At 42.2% G+C, this 16,611-nt stretch overlaps 1 protein-coding gene across 1 annotated transcript; it reads right to left on the bottom strand.

The window, feature by feature from the left end:
• Positions 1-2,472: 2,472 nt before the first annotated feature.
• Positions 2,473-15,683, bottom strand: LOC126284913 (pupal cuticle protein 36a-like). The gene is made up of 5 exons (XM_049984181.1): positions 15,606-15,683; positions 10,077-10,237; positions 7,420-7,812; positions 4,790-5,166; positions 2,473-3,106 (listed from the first exon to the last, which is right to left on the bottom strand). Exons 1-5 carry the CDS (start codon positions 15,612-15,614, stop codon positions 3,009-3,011), a joined length of 1,038 nt encoding a protein of 345 aa, XP_049840138.1. The 5' UTR covers positions 15,615-15,683; the 3' UTR covers positions 2,473-3,008.
• Positions 15,684-16,611: the final 928 nt, after the last annotated feature.

Raw genomic sequence — 16,611 nt, 5'->3', positions numbered from 1 at the left:
TCAGCGCTGATTTCAAAAATGCAATCTTTTTTTTCTATCACGTCGGGTTTCCTCGGAAAGAAGGGAGTATTATTGGATATAATAACAACGTTATAAAACGTTATAAAATATTATTTCATTTATAAATCACGTTCTAAACTACTTTTCCAGTACACTTCCATTGCTCTTTAAGCTCATAAGTCCTTAACGCTTTCGTTTCTGTCGAAGCTTCTTTTATTGTTTTTGCAGCTGGAGACTCGTTGAGGATCATCTCTTTTTTTCATCCTGCAGTAGTCCACTATCATGTTGACATTATATCTTCTTTGATATCTTCTTTCCATTTCTTTGATATCTTGGTGGAAATGGTGGAAACTTTCGCGCTGCTCTTCACTTACATCACCAAGGTTTGGGGGGAAGATATCAAGATGAGAGTGGAGAAAATGAACCAGCTTCTTAAATTGGTCGAGCATGTCTACGACGATTGTCTGGTAGTTTGGATCTCTTTTGTTTCCTAGGAAACCGGTAACAACTAATTTAAAAACTGTCCATGCTGCCTTTTCTTATGTTTGCATTTTGTCCACAGAATTGGAATCTATTGTTAGTTTTCAATGACTGGTACGACAAAGATTCCTTCTTTTAGCTTAGCCTCGGATAAACCAGAACACTGTCCAGAAAGATATCTGAAACACTCCCCTTCTTTTGGGAGTGCCTTAACAAATTATTTCATCAGCCTCAACTTAATGTGAAGTGGTGGCACTGACACCTTTATGGGATTCACAAGGTTTTTCCTCTCAAAGTTTTTAAGCCATAACTGTAAGGTTTTTCTCGAGGGCCAAACTTTTTAATGTAGAGTTACTTTCTGTCTCTACTGTCCCATTCAAAGATAAAGCAAGGGAACTTTGTATAGCCATTTTGTTGACCAAGCAACATTGAAACAACTTTTTAGTCACCACAAAGTGTCCATTTGTGGTCTGAATAGCAGTTTTCTTAAAACCAGTTCAACGTTTTCGTAACATTCTTTTAAGTGAACCGAGCGTCCAGCTGGTATAGAGGCACACTTATTGTCATTGTGTAGAAGTACTGCTTTAAGGCCTCTTTTTGAAGTCTCCACTCATCAGGAGCATATTCTATATTGAAGCGTGCCATAAGTCCAGGAACATCACTGCAAAACACCAGGCCACCTTCTTGAGAGAAGAAAGATACAAACACCTTTTCCCTCGATCGATACCAAGAAAAGGATGTACCCGGAGCCAACATATGTTTATCTTTCAAACTATATCCTAAAACCTCTGCCGATTATTCAGAAATGCCTAGGTCAGTTCAGATTGTGAGAATGGAATGGGATCGGTTGCGCCAGGATCATAGCAATCTCTGTCTTCTTCACTATCGCCTTGCTGAGTCAATGGCTCGTGGTCATCTATATCATCCAAATAATCTGGAAGAGAGGGTATTGGTACTTCAGGTCCATGAGGAACAGGGCGAATGGCTGTTTGAATGTTAGGGTAAGAAATATCCTTTTCGTTTTTCAGATTGAAACCTCGTACGTTTCAAGAATAAAAATAACAGCTATCACTATCATTTTTGGGGTCCTCCTAAACAATTGGTATTCCAAAACATAGGGACTCGTTTTTTCGTTGAAACCATTGCCTCAGTTCTTTAACATACACTGAACAAACTTTGTGTGGGTCCCAAGGCGTATCTTGATCGCCTAACATTATACCAACATAGACGAAATATACTTTTTCAACAAAATCGGAAATGTTCCTTTTTCGCTTTTTAACGGTATAGTTACCACAAATGCAGCAGAAGCAATCTGGCTCGTTTATACATCCTCTGGTAGCCATTGTCCATTGTCCGTAAAAGAACTTCACAACACAAGAAAACAGTCACTGCTTTAAAGCACTAGTAACAACAACACGTGAATAGCACAGAGTGAAGAGGTACTGTGAATTGAAGAACAGTAGTAGCAGCTCACTGCTTGGTGATGGTTGTGGAAGGGACACAGCAACACACAGGCACTGACATGTAAATACTGCTGGTTTCTCCTAATTACTCTTTGTTTTACGTATATCTTTTATAAAACGGCTAAATAATAGTTTATTGAGATCCTAGAAACCAAAACTCAAACTCACAAGACTACTGAAATATTGAAAAAAGTTAAAACTGGACGAGCAGTTTGTGAAATAACTGTGTGTGATGGAATTTTGTCACTATTTTTCCCGAAATCAGCGTTGAAAAGACTATAAAAATCACCTAACAAATTTGAAACAATTTTTATGTCGCAGACTTGTGTTATTAAATGTATCATCACCTAAGTTCTGTCTCTCCTTCTCGGGTTCTAAACGTGATACGACAACGTGAAGCATTCGAGTCGAACTTTAAAATTCCTTCAGAAGGAACTGTTTACCTTTGAACGGCAGGAGGGCTTGGTTTCGTATGGCTTTTGAGCCTCAAAGTTTTGGTGTGGTGAAGGAAGAAGAACAACCTGTGGTATATATTTAAAACAACATTTATTACAAAATATATTTTTTACATTGTTTTTTTTTCACTTTTGCATCACAGAAATAAATAGTCTTTTTATGGGCACAGAACACGAGTTGCTAGTCGCGAACTTTGCCACACACAATGCCATTGTCGTCATAAGTTTTTCTGTCTGAACATTGCAGTAGAAAATAGAAAAGGAGTAAGAAATAATTTAAGATATTTACAATCGATGTTTTCGCGAGATAGAAATAGTCAGTAGGAGCACCAAAATATTGTCATAGCGCACTAAATCTTGAAGTATATTCCGCTGTGCACTAATATTTAGAAGGTAGAAGGACACAGCGAGAAGGCTTTCGACTGTCGTGTTGGCTTTAAGTTCCACTAAGACAACAGTGAATTCGTCAGGTATACTTGTCAGAGTCTGTGCAGTCGACACAGTGGCAAAAGAAGCCCGCATTCGTGTGTGAGAGTACTAGGTGGGCAGTGGACTGAGGAGGCACTGGTTATGTCCAGCTAGGTGAGGCCAGCTGGAAAGCTCCAGGCGCTTACTTGCCAGGGTTAGGGTAGGAGTAACCGCTGGTCGCCGAGTAGCTGGGCTGGGCACCTGGCCGGCGAGCTCCAGCACCGGGCCGTCCGAAGACTCCTGGAAAAAAAGACGCACAGGCTTCCATCACAAACAATATCGCTTCCCACAAATCATCTAAAATTCTTTCGATCCGGCAAGTTAACTTGGAATTTAATTTACTCTGGAGCATGTGAATTGTGTCCTATTGTTAAGCCTCAAAACCACAAATAATGGGAGGTTCTTAAACTAGAAATGTTATATTTCAATCAGTTTCTGGACTGATGTTACGACCTTTACTGGACTCATCTCTAGGTTAGGTATCGTTGAGGTTAATACTTCTCTAGTAAGTTGGAGAAGACTAGTTCCTATTACAGGCTGGTCATTGTCATTTAGACCAATCAGACAGAATTGTGATGATTTCTAACTCACGATCGCGTAATTAGCTACAGAAAGTATGTTGCACGTGTGTCTGCCACGAAAGTACGATATGCAGACTGGATCAGAGTAATACATGTCTTCTAATTAATATAATTTTTTCTTAAGTTTGTAATTGTCAAATTCCTCTCCTACATCAACTATATTCCGTTGTCGACAGTGGAAAAAGTAACTGTTTACATGTATTTTTGCGTGATTGGATAACACAAGAATTTACAAAATTATTCATTACCTAGTTAACAACGTATTATTGTGATTCTGCGTAAATTGTAGATGTGATGATGGGAGTGAGCTGGTCTGTTATACCTCATTCCATCTGCTTTTGCTCCAGGTAGGAGATACTATGGACCAAAACAAGGAAAAAGCTATCCAGTAAACATGTCTCTAAATTGCACACATTAAGAGCTTTGAATGCTTGTTCAGTAGAAGAGACATGTTTCACAGTACCACAAATGAAAATTGCTTGTTATTATCGTATCACTGAAAACTGACCATACCTCCCGGGATATCCTCTATACAATGAACGAAAACACAGTACACCAACAGTTAAATTGCATCTCCAAATAACACAGATATAAAGGCCTTCAAAGGGAAGAGTTCAGTCAGATCGATAATAATAATAAAGAAAATATTACAATTATTCTACTTAACTTACCTAGGATGTGATATTAATTAATGACCAAGACATTGAGAAGAAGGTTAACAAATTTCAGTTATGTGCATAACAATCGGAAAATCTATGGAATGTAAAACAAGGAAGAAAATACACGCAAAATTTCATGAAGTTGTGATTGCACCTAGTCTTTTATATGGTTCCGAATCACGGACAGTAACAGAAACAGGAAAATGACGTGTACAGCCAGTAGAGAAGAAGTACATGAGATATGTGAGGGTCTGTAGTAAAATAGATAGAATAAGGAATGAAACAATAGGATCAATCTTAATTTCTTTTCAGTTAATGGCAAGATAGAAAATAACGGAACGAATTATCATGTTGATTGCATGATAGTAAAAATACTGCCAAAGATTAATGATTTATCGGACGACTGGAAACAGAGACTAGGTAGATGGTGTAAGAGATGTAACAATGACAGCGACTGAAACAGGTGTGTATAAAATACTCGTTAGAAGGATAATACGGTGTTGAGGTTTGTCACCATCATGAACTGCTTGCCCTAAATTTAGTGACCTGCAGTACACTCATGTGGTGTTCCGTCATAGAAACTCTTCATCTCAGCTTGTATCATGCGGGAGCAAAGGAGAGGTGGTTTCCGAATGGTAACAATGAAGTGAACCACAACAAGGCTAAGACTTTTATTAACTTACCAGCACCAGGGGCTCCGCCGAATGGAGTTCCAGCTCCTGGGCGACCCCCAAAGCCTGTACCAGCTCCAGTTCCAGCACCACCGGCGCCACTGTAGTCGCCACCGACAACTCCTCCAGCCCGGATGGCAGCGGCCTCCTCAGCGGCATTCTGCTCCAGGGAGCGCAGGATCTCCTCGGGGATTGGTGGTGGAGTGGGCAGGTGGGCACCCTGTGGCTGGAAGCCGTTCTCATCGGCGGTGTAGGTGACGGTGTACTGCGCGCCGTCGTCTCCAGTGTATGTGTAGCGGCCCTGCACGGTCTCCGCCTCAGCATCAGGAATTCCGGCATTCTTCAGGTAGCCCTGCTCGTCCTGAGCGATGCCGTTTCCAGTCTCGTAACTGGTAAAATAAGAACGAGGTGAGAATATAGTATTATTGCTGTGATAAAGAGAATGTTTCTAATGTTCTGATATTAGTCGTTTGGAATAACCGGTGCAGCTTATCAAGTGCGGGAAACCCTCACTGTGTGTGCGAGTATGTTTCTGTGTGTGTGTGGTAAAGGTGGCACATATTGTCAAGTAGTTCCATTTCATTATCAAATTTTACGCACTATTGGCCACGTATGTTAAAATGCTGCTTGTCTATTCGAAGAGTTTAAGGGAGGATCAACAGCCCTGGATCAAATCAGTCCGCCAGATTAACGACGACGCCAGTGCGACAATCAACTTGGATGTGGTTTTAGACGGTTTCTCACATCCGACTTGGTGAATGCATGGCTGGTACCCACGGGGAAGGGCTGGCGTCGGGCTCGAATCAGTACGCCAGATTAACGACGAGGGCCAGTGGTAAAACCAACTTCATTTTTTTTTTGTGGTTTTCCACATCCGACTAGGTGAATAACGGGCTTGTTCCCAAGGTAAAGGATAGTCGAAAGGACATTGCCGGAGTCAGTAGTTAACATGCTTACCCCGAAACAATATTGGATAAGGGCCAAGAAAAATACGATACAGTTTAAATTACCAAATTCTATGGGACCATATGAGTTAAAGCTAATTGTTACAGAACCATGCGGTATATGTTTCACAGAATGCTGATTAGAAAATTTATGAACAACTGAATCAAAGAACTAATAAATCAGGGAAAAGGCTATGAGTGAGTATAAGAATAAAAACACATTACAGAGAAGAGTCGGAACTACTGCGAGAAGCCCCTGTACGGAATAGAGACGAAGTGGCCCAACGTTACCTTTCAACGTAGATCTGAGTACTTGGGTCTTACTACTCAGTATTCTTCCAGTTCTGCTGGAAGCCTGTTGCAAACAATGCCTGATGGATAGTGCTATACAAGCGTATATAGTATTTTCCATCTGCTGTTTACCGATTACATATTATCGGCTATTCTAAATTATCCAATATTGCAAACAACAAATCACATAATTATATACATGCACAGGGAAAGCAGATCCAGAATTCCAAGACATCTCAACAACTGTGGAAAGGAAGCACACCTACTGACACCGCAGATATCTGACTCTTTTCTTGAGCTTCGAATGTTTTCGTCATTGCACTGTTCCGTTGCAATATATAATACAAATGTATCTTTCCTGTTTCCAAAACTGTTATAGCAAGAACTATAGATGTTGTGGAATCACAGACTGGTAGCGGACACCTTTACATTCTTTTTTATATAACTGTTAAGCGTCTTAAATAAGAATTTTTAATATGTTAAACAATGATTTTCATGCGTTACCTTCCTTCTGCAACTATAGTAAGAATCTCATAGACATGTAAATGATGTCTCAGACGATTTACTGTACTGAAAAGTACACCTATGTTGGATAATTCTGACTGCGTTAACATATTATTCTGCATGGGACAAAATAAAAACTAGCAACAATTGCATGACTGATGTCTAATTATTGTGCACACTATCGGCTAACTAACTTGCCCGATGGAGTTCCATTTTCTGTCTGTATTACGCATATTCAGCATGGTACTGCGTGAATGTAGCATACGACTTAACCCCAAAGTCTCTCGCAACGCATTTCTTTTATCAGCTATTCTCAGGGCACTGCCCATTTTAATTCTCAATGAGAATTCTGAACTTTCTACAATAAACGCCATTTTTTCCATCAGTAATAAAGCAGCAGGCTCTTGAAAAAGGAACAGTATGAAGAAGATGTGACAGATGTATGTGAGGCCACCGAGATCAGAATTTGCATTGGCTTAAAAGATGAAAGGCCATTCATAGCGTCTTAGTTTTTATCACGATATCAAATATGATGTTTACTACTATAGAGCGAAGTTCCCGCTTCCACACTCACTGCTGAACGTGACTCTGTATCTCTTCTAAATCTGATGATACTCATTCAAATTTCCACAACCTCTCTGATGACAGAGCCCCATTGGATTGAAGTTTGGGATAGAAACTGTGTGCGCTGAAATAAGATTTTGTACTTATCTTAATGCCTGTCAGGAGTAACAGCAGATTCTTTCTGAGATCCCTGTGCTTGATGTGTCGCTTATTGCTGATTTAGCAGCAAAATTATTTTGGTGAAAAATGTGTTTGAAAGATAGCTAATGAGGGTTTGAAATGTGAATTAATTTGGTTCAGTGTGTGTATGTGAATACTGTAGCCTCATGAAAAACTTACCTGAAAGCGTAGCTTCCATCGCCGTTGTTGACATTTTCGTATCGGAGGATGGGAATGACTGGTCCACTTGGAGCAGCAGCGCCTGGGATGAATCTTCCAGCACCACCGCCAAGACCAGCGCCTGCACCACCACCAAGACCAGCGCCTGCACCACCACCAAGACCAGCGCCTGCACCTCGGCCAGCACCAAGACCAGCGCCTCCAAGACCTCCCCGGCCAGCACCAAGACCGGCACCTCCAAGTCCACCAAGACCTCCAAGACCGGCGCCAGTTCCTGCACCTCCCAGACCTGCGCCAAGGCCGCCTCGTCCAGCACCAAGACCTCCTCGGCCTGCACCAGCAAGACCTCCAGGTCCTCCTAAACCAGCACCACCGAGACCAGCACCTCCGAAACTGTAAAATCACACAAATGTGAAAGTTCATGGAACAAATACTATAAAGAATAGCCATCTCACACCAGAAAAATTTACACAGAGCCACTGCATTTTCAAAGTGGATCACTAGTGATGTATATTCAGGTCTTCTACGATGTGACACAAACAGTTGGTCTGAGGACCTACCACTATCAAGAAACAAAGAAATCAGCGTAATTAGAATTTCCTATGAGTACAATACAGTACATATACTTCACTTAACAAATAAAAGGATTCCATTACCGTCCAGAGATCGAAACTGAAAACTTGATAGTCGGCCCCTTTATTGTACATGTATCATGCAAGCCTGTATTTCAAAACAATATGAATCTGATGTTTTCAAAATAAATACTTTCTGCACTCGTTACTAAGGCCAGTGGTACAAAGAAAATGCGGTGCCTCCATTGTAGTAAAACCTACAATTACTACCAGTGACGTACGTAAAACCCTACTGTTCACAAAGGAAAAGTATTTTTAGTTTCCCTTTCGAGGCTTCCCACCCGTGTTTATTCAAGTGGATAACGATGACTGTTTACAATCTACCACAGTGGTCTAGATGAAGTTGAGACGAAGACATTTGTGGTGTATCAAACGAGGAAACTGACTGAAACTGGTCTTCAAAACGTACCTAAGCTACAGCACAAGGAACGCCACATGAGAGTTTGGTTACAGTAGTTCTTGAGTATTAAAAGCCCTTTGTTATGCTATTTATAATATGGATAGCTGGTGTCTGTGCTCATTTTAATTCAAAATATCGTTAATTTTTAACAGCACAAATAAGGCTTCTGTTTGTTTGTCCTTGTTGCTAAAAACATCTACTGTGCTTGTGATGGTTAACTTTATGGCGAACTGTGAAAGCAATTAGTTCTTGTATAAGTCTTCTTTCTTTCATAATGCCCACGGCAAAATTGAAGTTAAAAATGTTGACAATACAGCCTCGAAGGCCATAGACAGTTGTCATGTGGGCGAGAGATGTGCTTTCTTGAATGTATGTGTGTGTCTGTGTATTGTGTAATTTAGAAGAAGGGCTTTCCGCCGAAAACTCACATGTTTAGCAGTCTTCTTCTTGTGTCTGTTTGTGTCCCAACTTCTCCACTACGCGGTGTGTGGCACTCTATGCTTTCCATAATACTGCCATTATTCCATCCTGGATTTTTCATTGTTTAAAGTTAACGAAGTAGTCGACTAAGCTGGAGCTATTGTGCATCCGCTGTAGCTTAGAAAGATCTCGTTAGTCTGATAGGAGAAAAGTGTCCTATATCAAATCGTTCGTCTCGACTTCCCTTTACATCACTGTGATACGTTACAGTTATCTTTTCTACTCTGAACAGAATTTACAATAATTTCTTGCTTTTCATCCAGAAGCTGCTTGATTTGAAAGATGGAATTTACTCAAGTTTGATGTCTGTACGTGAGTACGAAAATAATTTTAATGACAAATATGTATGCAAAGAAAAGCTCGTTCTCTAAGTAAACCTTTTCTCCCATCCTACTTGAGTATCAACTAGTGCCGTATTGAAAACGGTTATGCCATTGCAATAAGATGTTTGATGTTTCATTAACTGATCATTACATGCAAAATTTCAATTACATTTTGTATAAAGATGGGCAAACAGAATACAAAATACCTTCATTAAAGAGACTTTTGATTGATAAAACCTCTCTATGTATGTATGTTACAGAAAAACACTAAAATCTATTTAACGCTGCATTGATTTATGTAGTCATCTAGCAGCCTTCAATGTCTAACTTGGTGATGCAACAATCCCATTGCTGTAAAATGTTACACTTAAAAGAAGTGCTGTAGGAGGAAACAACTCTCATTTATGGCTATAGATCATCTAGTCCGCAAAATCAGATTTTTGACCATTAATGTCCTTCTCGTGCCTAGCTATCAAGCTTAAATTTTTTCCCACGGACGTACATCTGTATCTATTGCCATAAAATGACTAAAATAGAGTGGTTGAATGTAGCTGCTATTTCCTTGCAGTACATTCACACACTTAGTGATGTAAATATTACTACAAATGACAATGTGTTAGTTTCTGAGGGTCTTTAGCTTTTTTGACCGCAGCTGTAAGGCATAATTGGGGTTGACGATTCTCATCCTCTGGAACTGCTGTCACTCAGGCGCAGCTTATGTCAGAGAGTCAAATGTGTTATCATTAACAGCAAGTCTCCTTGTAGGCTCTGCTAGTAGATTAGAAAGCACCAGTACAAATTGAATGACTACGGAATACTCACCCAGGCCTTCTAGCTCCGAAGACTCCACCAGCTCCAGGTCCGCCAAATGGCGCTGCGATGGCCCCTTGTGCTCCACCGGCCAAGGGTGCACCCGCGGGAGGCAGGTACGAGTTATCCAGGCGGCCAGCGGCCGCCACACCCACGAGGGCTGCCAACACCAACTGAGAAACGATAAACATTTTAATCTAAAACGGAGAGTGGTTCACTGGTACAACTCGAAGCACTGAAATTTGGAATTTTCATTCCGCCGAGCCAATTTATAAGAAAAGAAACATTGAGTGCTTCACGAAAGATAAACGGCCCAAGTTACTCGATCTACAAGGAAACCTATTCCAAGGAAACTACAAATCAAATGGACCGGTACTAAGGTAAAATACGGGATTTCAAATTTCTTTCCGACTACCCAAATTTATTTTCTGTTACCTCCTCATATCTCGTAACGGGAATATAGGGTTGCTTTCTTCTCCACTCCGAGATTATGGTGCACCCTGAATTACTTCGTCTTTGAACGCACATTAAACCGTACCGTTTCTTTCAAAGAGCAGTGGACTTATGTTTATTGTCATAGGAAGAAACATCAGTGGACAGTCAGAACCGTATTATGATTCGTCACACTTATGATAAAAAACTGATATTGCTGTGAAAATATCTGTGTAGATATCTTTAGACTAGGAACAAAGGGGAAGATGAGAACAATAAGGAACGGGGAAGTCGTTTTGAAATACGAGTAGATATTTCTGGACAGCTGCAGATATGAATTGTAGATCTTTAACTAAGATGAGTGTGCTGTGCTCCGTAGATGACGTGGCATGGGGCAGTTTTACAGAAGTTCCAGACGTTGGAGTCCCTATTACTACATTGAATAGCTTCTCAACACGCATCACGAGGCTGAGCACATCCCATACCAGACCTCCCGCACAAGGAAAAGTTCATGGCAGTACCTGTGATCGAACCTGGGTCTTCCGCATGGCAGCCAACTATGCTGATTGCTCGCCTACGGAGGCCGATGTTGACACTCAAATTTATATCTAACCTGACTTCCTTATTGGACAAAAAGTTCTTGAAATTTCCGATAAGCTCAGCTATGAACTTCTTTGTCCATAATTAAAAATGCCAGCAGATTTATGATTGAGATCTACTCTCACGCAAAAAGAGAGATAAAATGACATTCAAACGTCCAAACTGAATTTGTTTGTGATAGAAGAAACCTGCACCGAATAAATAATATTTTCGTATTAATTCAGCCAACTCCGACATTTTCAAAGATCTGATGAACTGCTTCTCATTCCAACTGCGTGCTGGGGCTAACACATAGACTGTTTTAATCCTGTGTACCTATTAGAACAGCCTCAATTTGCTTTACAGCAGCCATTCTGTGAACTCTGATATGATGTTAGAATATTTTCTTTCTGTAATTCGTTAATTTTTTACTTATTGTTGTGAGGCATGGAATTATGAGGTCGAAGATAAACCCGATAGACAAGTTTCAAGTGAACTAACGTTACAATGTATATTAGGAGGACCTCCATTCAACTGAATGTACGAGTAGGACAAGAATATGTACGGTTACAATATGTAGGAATAGCGTTCCAGAGTGATATAAAATAGAATGAGCACTTCTGGTTGGTAGTAGGGAGGGCGAATGGTAGACTTTGTTTTATTGGGTGAATTTTGGGAGAGTGTAACCCATCCGTAAAGGAGACGGCGTATAGAACGCAGGCAGACACATCTTTTGGTGCTGCTAGAGTGTTTGGGTTCTGCACCAGGTTGGATTAAGAAAAGACATCGAAAGAATTCTGAGGCGTGCTGCTAAGTTCGTTATCCGGTAGGTTCGCTCAGCACGCAGGTGCTTCACGAACTCAGATTCGAATCCTTAAAAACACTATTGCTTAAATTTAGTGAAGCGAAATTTGACACTGACTGCCGAACAATTCTACTACCACCAACTTACATTTCACGTAAGGACTAAAAAGATTAAAAGAAATTAGGGGTCGTAGACAGGCCTACAGACAGTCGTATTCACCTCGTTCCGGTTGGAACAGGCAAGGAAACGATTAATGGTGGTATGTGGTACCGTGCGTTGGCTTGCTACGTGTATATGTAGATGTAGACGGCAAATGTGTCACTGTCGACTGTGGTAGTGGGTCAGAGAGCAGAAAATTGGCACACAGTACCCCGTATGAAGGAGCCGCTGCAGTCAGCCACGTGGGTGTTAACTGCCGTATTGAACACGGCAGTCACGCCCGCTGTGCACGCCCACATGCAGTGACTCATGCGCATGAATCTTTCTTACTGCAGACTGGCTCCGAGAATCATTCACGTCTCTTACGATTAGCAAATGATTGAGGCCCCTTCGCCGGAATCCTCTCCAGAAGCGCATATTGACTCACTGCCGCATTTTCGTCACTGCACCCAGCAAGACGAATGCGGATTGCAGCGGCTGCAGCGGCTCTGAAATCCCATCTGGACAGAAAGACTAGACGCAAGAGCGGAGTTGCCCGCGACCTCTGGAGCAGACGCCGGCCTGGCCGTGTCTCACTTTCTAACGCCCGCACGGCACGGCACTGCGCTATTACGGCAGCAAAAAGAGACCGCAGCCAATCCTCCGAGATTACGCGAGAGGCGGGCAAGACTCGTCTGGCGCGTCTTCGGCGGTCAGACCGCCTCGCTCCGTGGATCGCAGTGAGGTAGGCTACCAGGCGAACTAACGGCGAAGCTGAGGTGCGCGCTGGATTCCGTGAGGACCGAGTCGTGTGGTGTCAGGCAATTACCACATCTATATGCTGTTTTTGGTTTTACAAAGTTCCCCTAAATCACATTGTCTACCACGATGATTCCTTCTCTAAGATAAGGCTGGTTCCTTCGCCTTTTCTTTAGTCGCGGGATCATTTAGTAGGTGCTAGCCCTTAATGATGTTTTCAGACGCTGTAAGAAATGAGTTGTGCATCACTGAGAAGTTTATTACTGAAAGAGCATGTGTTCCCAAAAGAAAAGCCCTTTACACCTGCATACGTCTCGTTTAGTGAGAGGTTCGGTGAAGCAACAGCTCTGAGATCTATAGACAGTAGCTCTTCTCACGTATGTAAATGTAAGGGGGAAAATGTGCTGGTAAATGAAGTACCCAGCACTGCACACCGTAATGAGGAGAGCAGACTATAGATTTACCTGAAGATGTGGATAATGGGCCCCTTAATTTCGAATGATCTCATTACCGAGGAATTTACTTTTCTTCCACTGACCATATTTCCAACTAAATTCATAGACTTCTCCTGTCCATTAATGTTCACTGTACGTAAAGTAGGGAATTTTACAAACATATTCTATAATGTACAGTAAAATGGACAAAAGTAAGTACACTTTTAGGTTTCAAAAGCAATCGTCATAAGTTTCGTGGTTGCATACTGAATTGCATCCAGTTGTGCACCCTTTCTTCCAAAGCAAATTGACAGCTACGAATATCTTTCTTCATAGCTCCAGAAAAAAGGAAATTGCATGTGCAGAGATCGCGACTGGATAGAAAATGTGTCAGAGCTTCCCAGCGTGGTTCTAAACAACTCTTGAAACTTGTGGGCCCGTCCACGTGTTGCCAAAGATGTTTCAAACACACCTCAGATGTTTCGTTTGACAGCAATTACACATCTTCCATAACAGTCCCGATCTCTCCCCATGCGATTTACATTTTTTTTAATTTTTTTTATCCATGAAGAAAGATATTCGTGGCCGTCGATTTGCTTCAAACGCAGTACTGCAGTTCTAGGTGCCTGAAAGATGCCTAAGGAATGAATCGATTTAATGGCAGATCTTGTGGAAAAATGAAAGAACGCATTCGACTTTAAGGTACTAGACGAAAAGGCCGCGCTGAGTGGCCTCGCGGTTAGAGGCGCCATTTCACAGATTGCGCGGCCTCCCCTGCAGGAGATTCGAGTCCTCCCTCGGGCATGGGTGTCTGTGTCGTTCTTAACGTTAGTTAAATTACGTTGATTTCAGTGATGTTTAAGTCTAGGGACCGATGACCGAGCAGTTTGGTTCCTTAGAAATTCACACACATTAGAACATTTTTTCTAGACGAAATATGAGAATAGGGGAAGCCTCCTAGTTTCCTCATGAGCGCTACACGTGTTTCTCGTGTAGTACCCACTACCTGTAACACAGACCGAAGTTATTCAACATCGAAGGATTCGTGTTAAACGATTTTTAACATGTAATGTTTCTTCTAAACATGTAGACATAGGGACTGGTCATTAGTCACTGTCTTTTGTTAGGTGCTATGATCGAAATAAGACTGGCCTATTAGTAGATACGTGGTTGCCGAAGAATCACTAGAGCGCTAGGGCACATCACATGTTACATCTGACTAGAGATCAGAGACACGCCACATGCTATATATGACTAGAGATCAGACCAAACAACGAATACATGTGGCTGCAACAGCGTGTGGATGGCCTCGGGGTGAATATGGTACATCGATGTTAGGTAACTCGTACAACTGACCATTAACAATGTTACTCAGACTTAGCAAATATACTGATGAATGGATGTTCAGAATCAAAAAAAGAGGTGGTCGTGGTGGTTAGTGTTTAACGTCCCGTCGACAACGAGGTCATTAGAGACGGAGCACAAGCTCGGGTTAGGGAAGGATTGAGAAGGAAATCGGCCGTGCCCTGTCAAAGGAACCATCCCGACATTTGCCTGAAACGATATAGTGAAATCACGGAAAACCTAAATCAGGATGGCCGGAGACGGGATTGAACCGTCGTCCTCCCGAATGCGAGTCCAGTGTGCTAACCACTGCGCACCTCGCTCGGTCAAAAAAAGGAGGTCCCTTCTATACTAAATATTAATTTGATGATAGCTGGGAAAACTGCCGCTACAGTAGCTAACGAATATTAAGGGAATAGTTGCGGATTTCAGTTGTCAATGTGAGCCTAGTGTTAGTGTTAACTCTCGTGGACTGTCAGTATGTCGTAGGTTTCCACAGATATTCCTGTCAGGTGATGAGATTAAATCGAGGAGCGCTATGCCACTTGTGTCCAACTGAAGAATTTCGTTAGCAGTAAAAGTGGTCACTACTGCTCACGGAACACAGAAGTGTCATCGAATCGAAAGGGGTACTGCGTGGTCGGCCGCTGTGGCCGTGCGGTTCTAGGCGCTGCAGTCTGGAACCGAGGGACCGCTACGGTCGCAGGTTCGAATCCTGCCTCGGGCATGGATGTGTGTGGTGTCCTTAGGTTAGTTAGATTTAATTAGTTCTAAGTTCTAGGCGACTGTTGACCTTAGAAGTTAAGTCGCATAGTGCTCAGAGCCAAGTTAGGTTTAAGTGGTTTTAAGCGTAGGAGATTAGATGTTATGTCCCATAGTGCTTAGAGCCTTTTGGACCAATTTTGAAGCTTACTGCATGCTTGAAGCCGGAGGACTGTACTTTCATCAACCGACGAAGAGTCCGGTTGCCACTGGGCTTCATTTTATAGTAACGAGTGTATGAACGGTTTTGAAACACCCTAAACATCTTGAAGTAGCTAATCTACTCACCAGTTTCATGATGCTTGTGATAAGTGCCCCTGGTTGGAAGATCACGGTGCGAATGACGACGCTATCGCCAGGAATGGATTGGAGTGATCTGATGCTGGCGAGTGGTGTGGCCGCTCTATTTATACGCAGCAGAGGTACGCACCCTCTGCCGCGCCTCCACGCCCCTCCAATTCTTCCGCGCATCCTTGCACCGACAGGTCTCCGCGGGCAACGGGGTCGCTTGCGAAATGCGATCATCACCGGCCGCACACGCGGTTCGCACGCTACCGCTGGAGACGGTGGTCGCGGTGGAGGGGCAGCCAGATTATGCTCAGTCAACATCCAGATTAGGGGCAGACGCCGTAGGCGGAGCAGTACTGAGTGCTCCTCCCTGACAGCTACTGTGCGGCGTCACCACACTTTCAGTGCGCGTCTGGGCAGCCGGGCTCACAAGTGTTCTCTCTGAAGCGTTTAGGAACTGGTGTAATTCGTGGGCGCTTGGTATCCACTTATACCCTTTGATGATACAAAATACCCCATGGAATTATGTCACAGCGAATGTTCTTAGCCACTGTACAAGGTCCAAGTTGTGAATTGATTATTTATGATCTGAGGTTTTCCTAAATTGCTTTTCCTACTTAACGCCCATACATTTAGAACTGTGTTCAATCTCAGAAATATTTCTCATAAACTCTTTCACCGGTGCATTCAATGTGGCCACCTAGAGGCAACGTAGCTATTTCAGTTTCTTATCAATTGCTCTTCTCCGTCATTACCCTATCATCTATTTTCCCAACGAATTGAATGTTCGAACAAACTTTCGGATTGCAGTCGGTCGTCGCTTAATACATACCTTGATATTTAGACTGTACACCTGCCACTCATCTTCAGGTGAGCCATCGATGGCTGGAACATTTTCTCATCACGTCTTTTTCTACCTTATTCCTACCAATTCAAACATTTTATCTTACTTTTTCAAACTTTCAGTCGTATATTTCAAACTTTCGTTTGAACATATCTCTTTTCG

Source organism: Schistocerca gregaria, chromosome 8, assembly GCF_023897955.1.
Source record: "Schistocerca gregaria isolate iqSchGreg1 chromosome 8, iqSchGreg1.2, whole genome shotgun sequence".
In the NCBI taxonomy this organism is placed as follows: Eukaryota; Metazoa; Arthropoda; class Insecta; order Orthoptera; family Acrididae; genus Schistocerca; species Schistocerca gregaria.
Note: the sequence above shows the minus strand (reverse complement) of the source record. Positions and strands in the feature narration are given on the sequence as shown.

Excerpts from the sequence above, each read along its gene's own strand:
- LOC126284913 (XM_049984181.1), bottom strand. Across the intron at positions 5,167-7,419 it reads GATGGAAGCTACGCTTTCAG|TTACGAGACTGGAAACGGCA; the intron begins GTAAGTTTTTCA and ends TTATTTTACCAG. Across the intron at positions 3,107-4,789 it reads CGGCGGAGCCCCTGGTGCTG|GAGTCTTCGGACGGCCCGGT; the intron begins GTAAGTTAATAA and ends CTTTTTTTCCAG.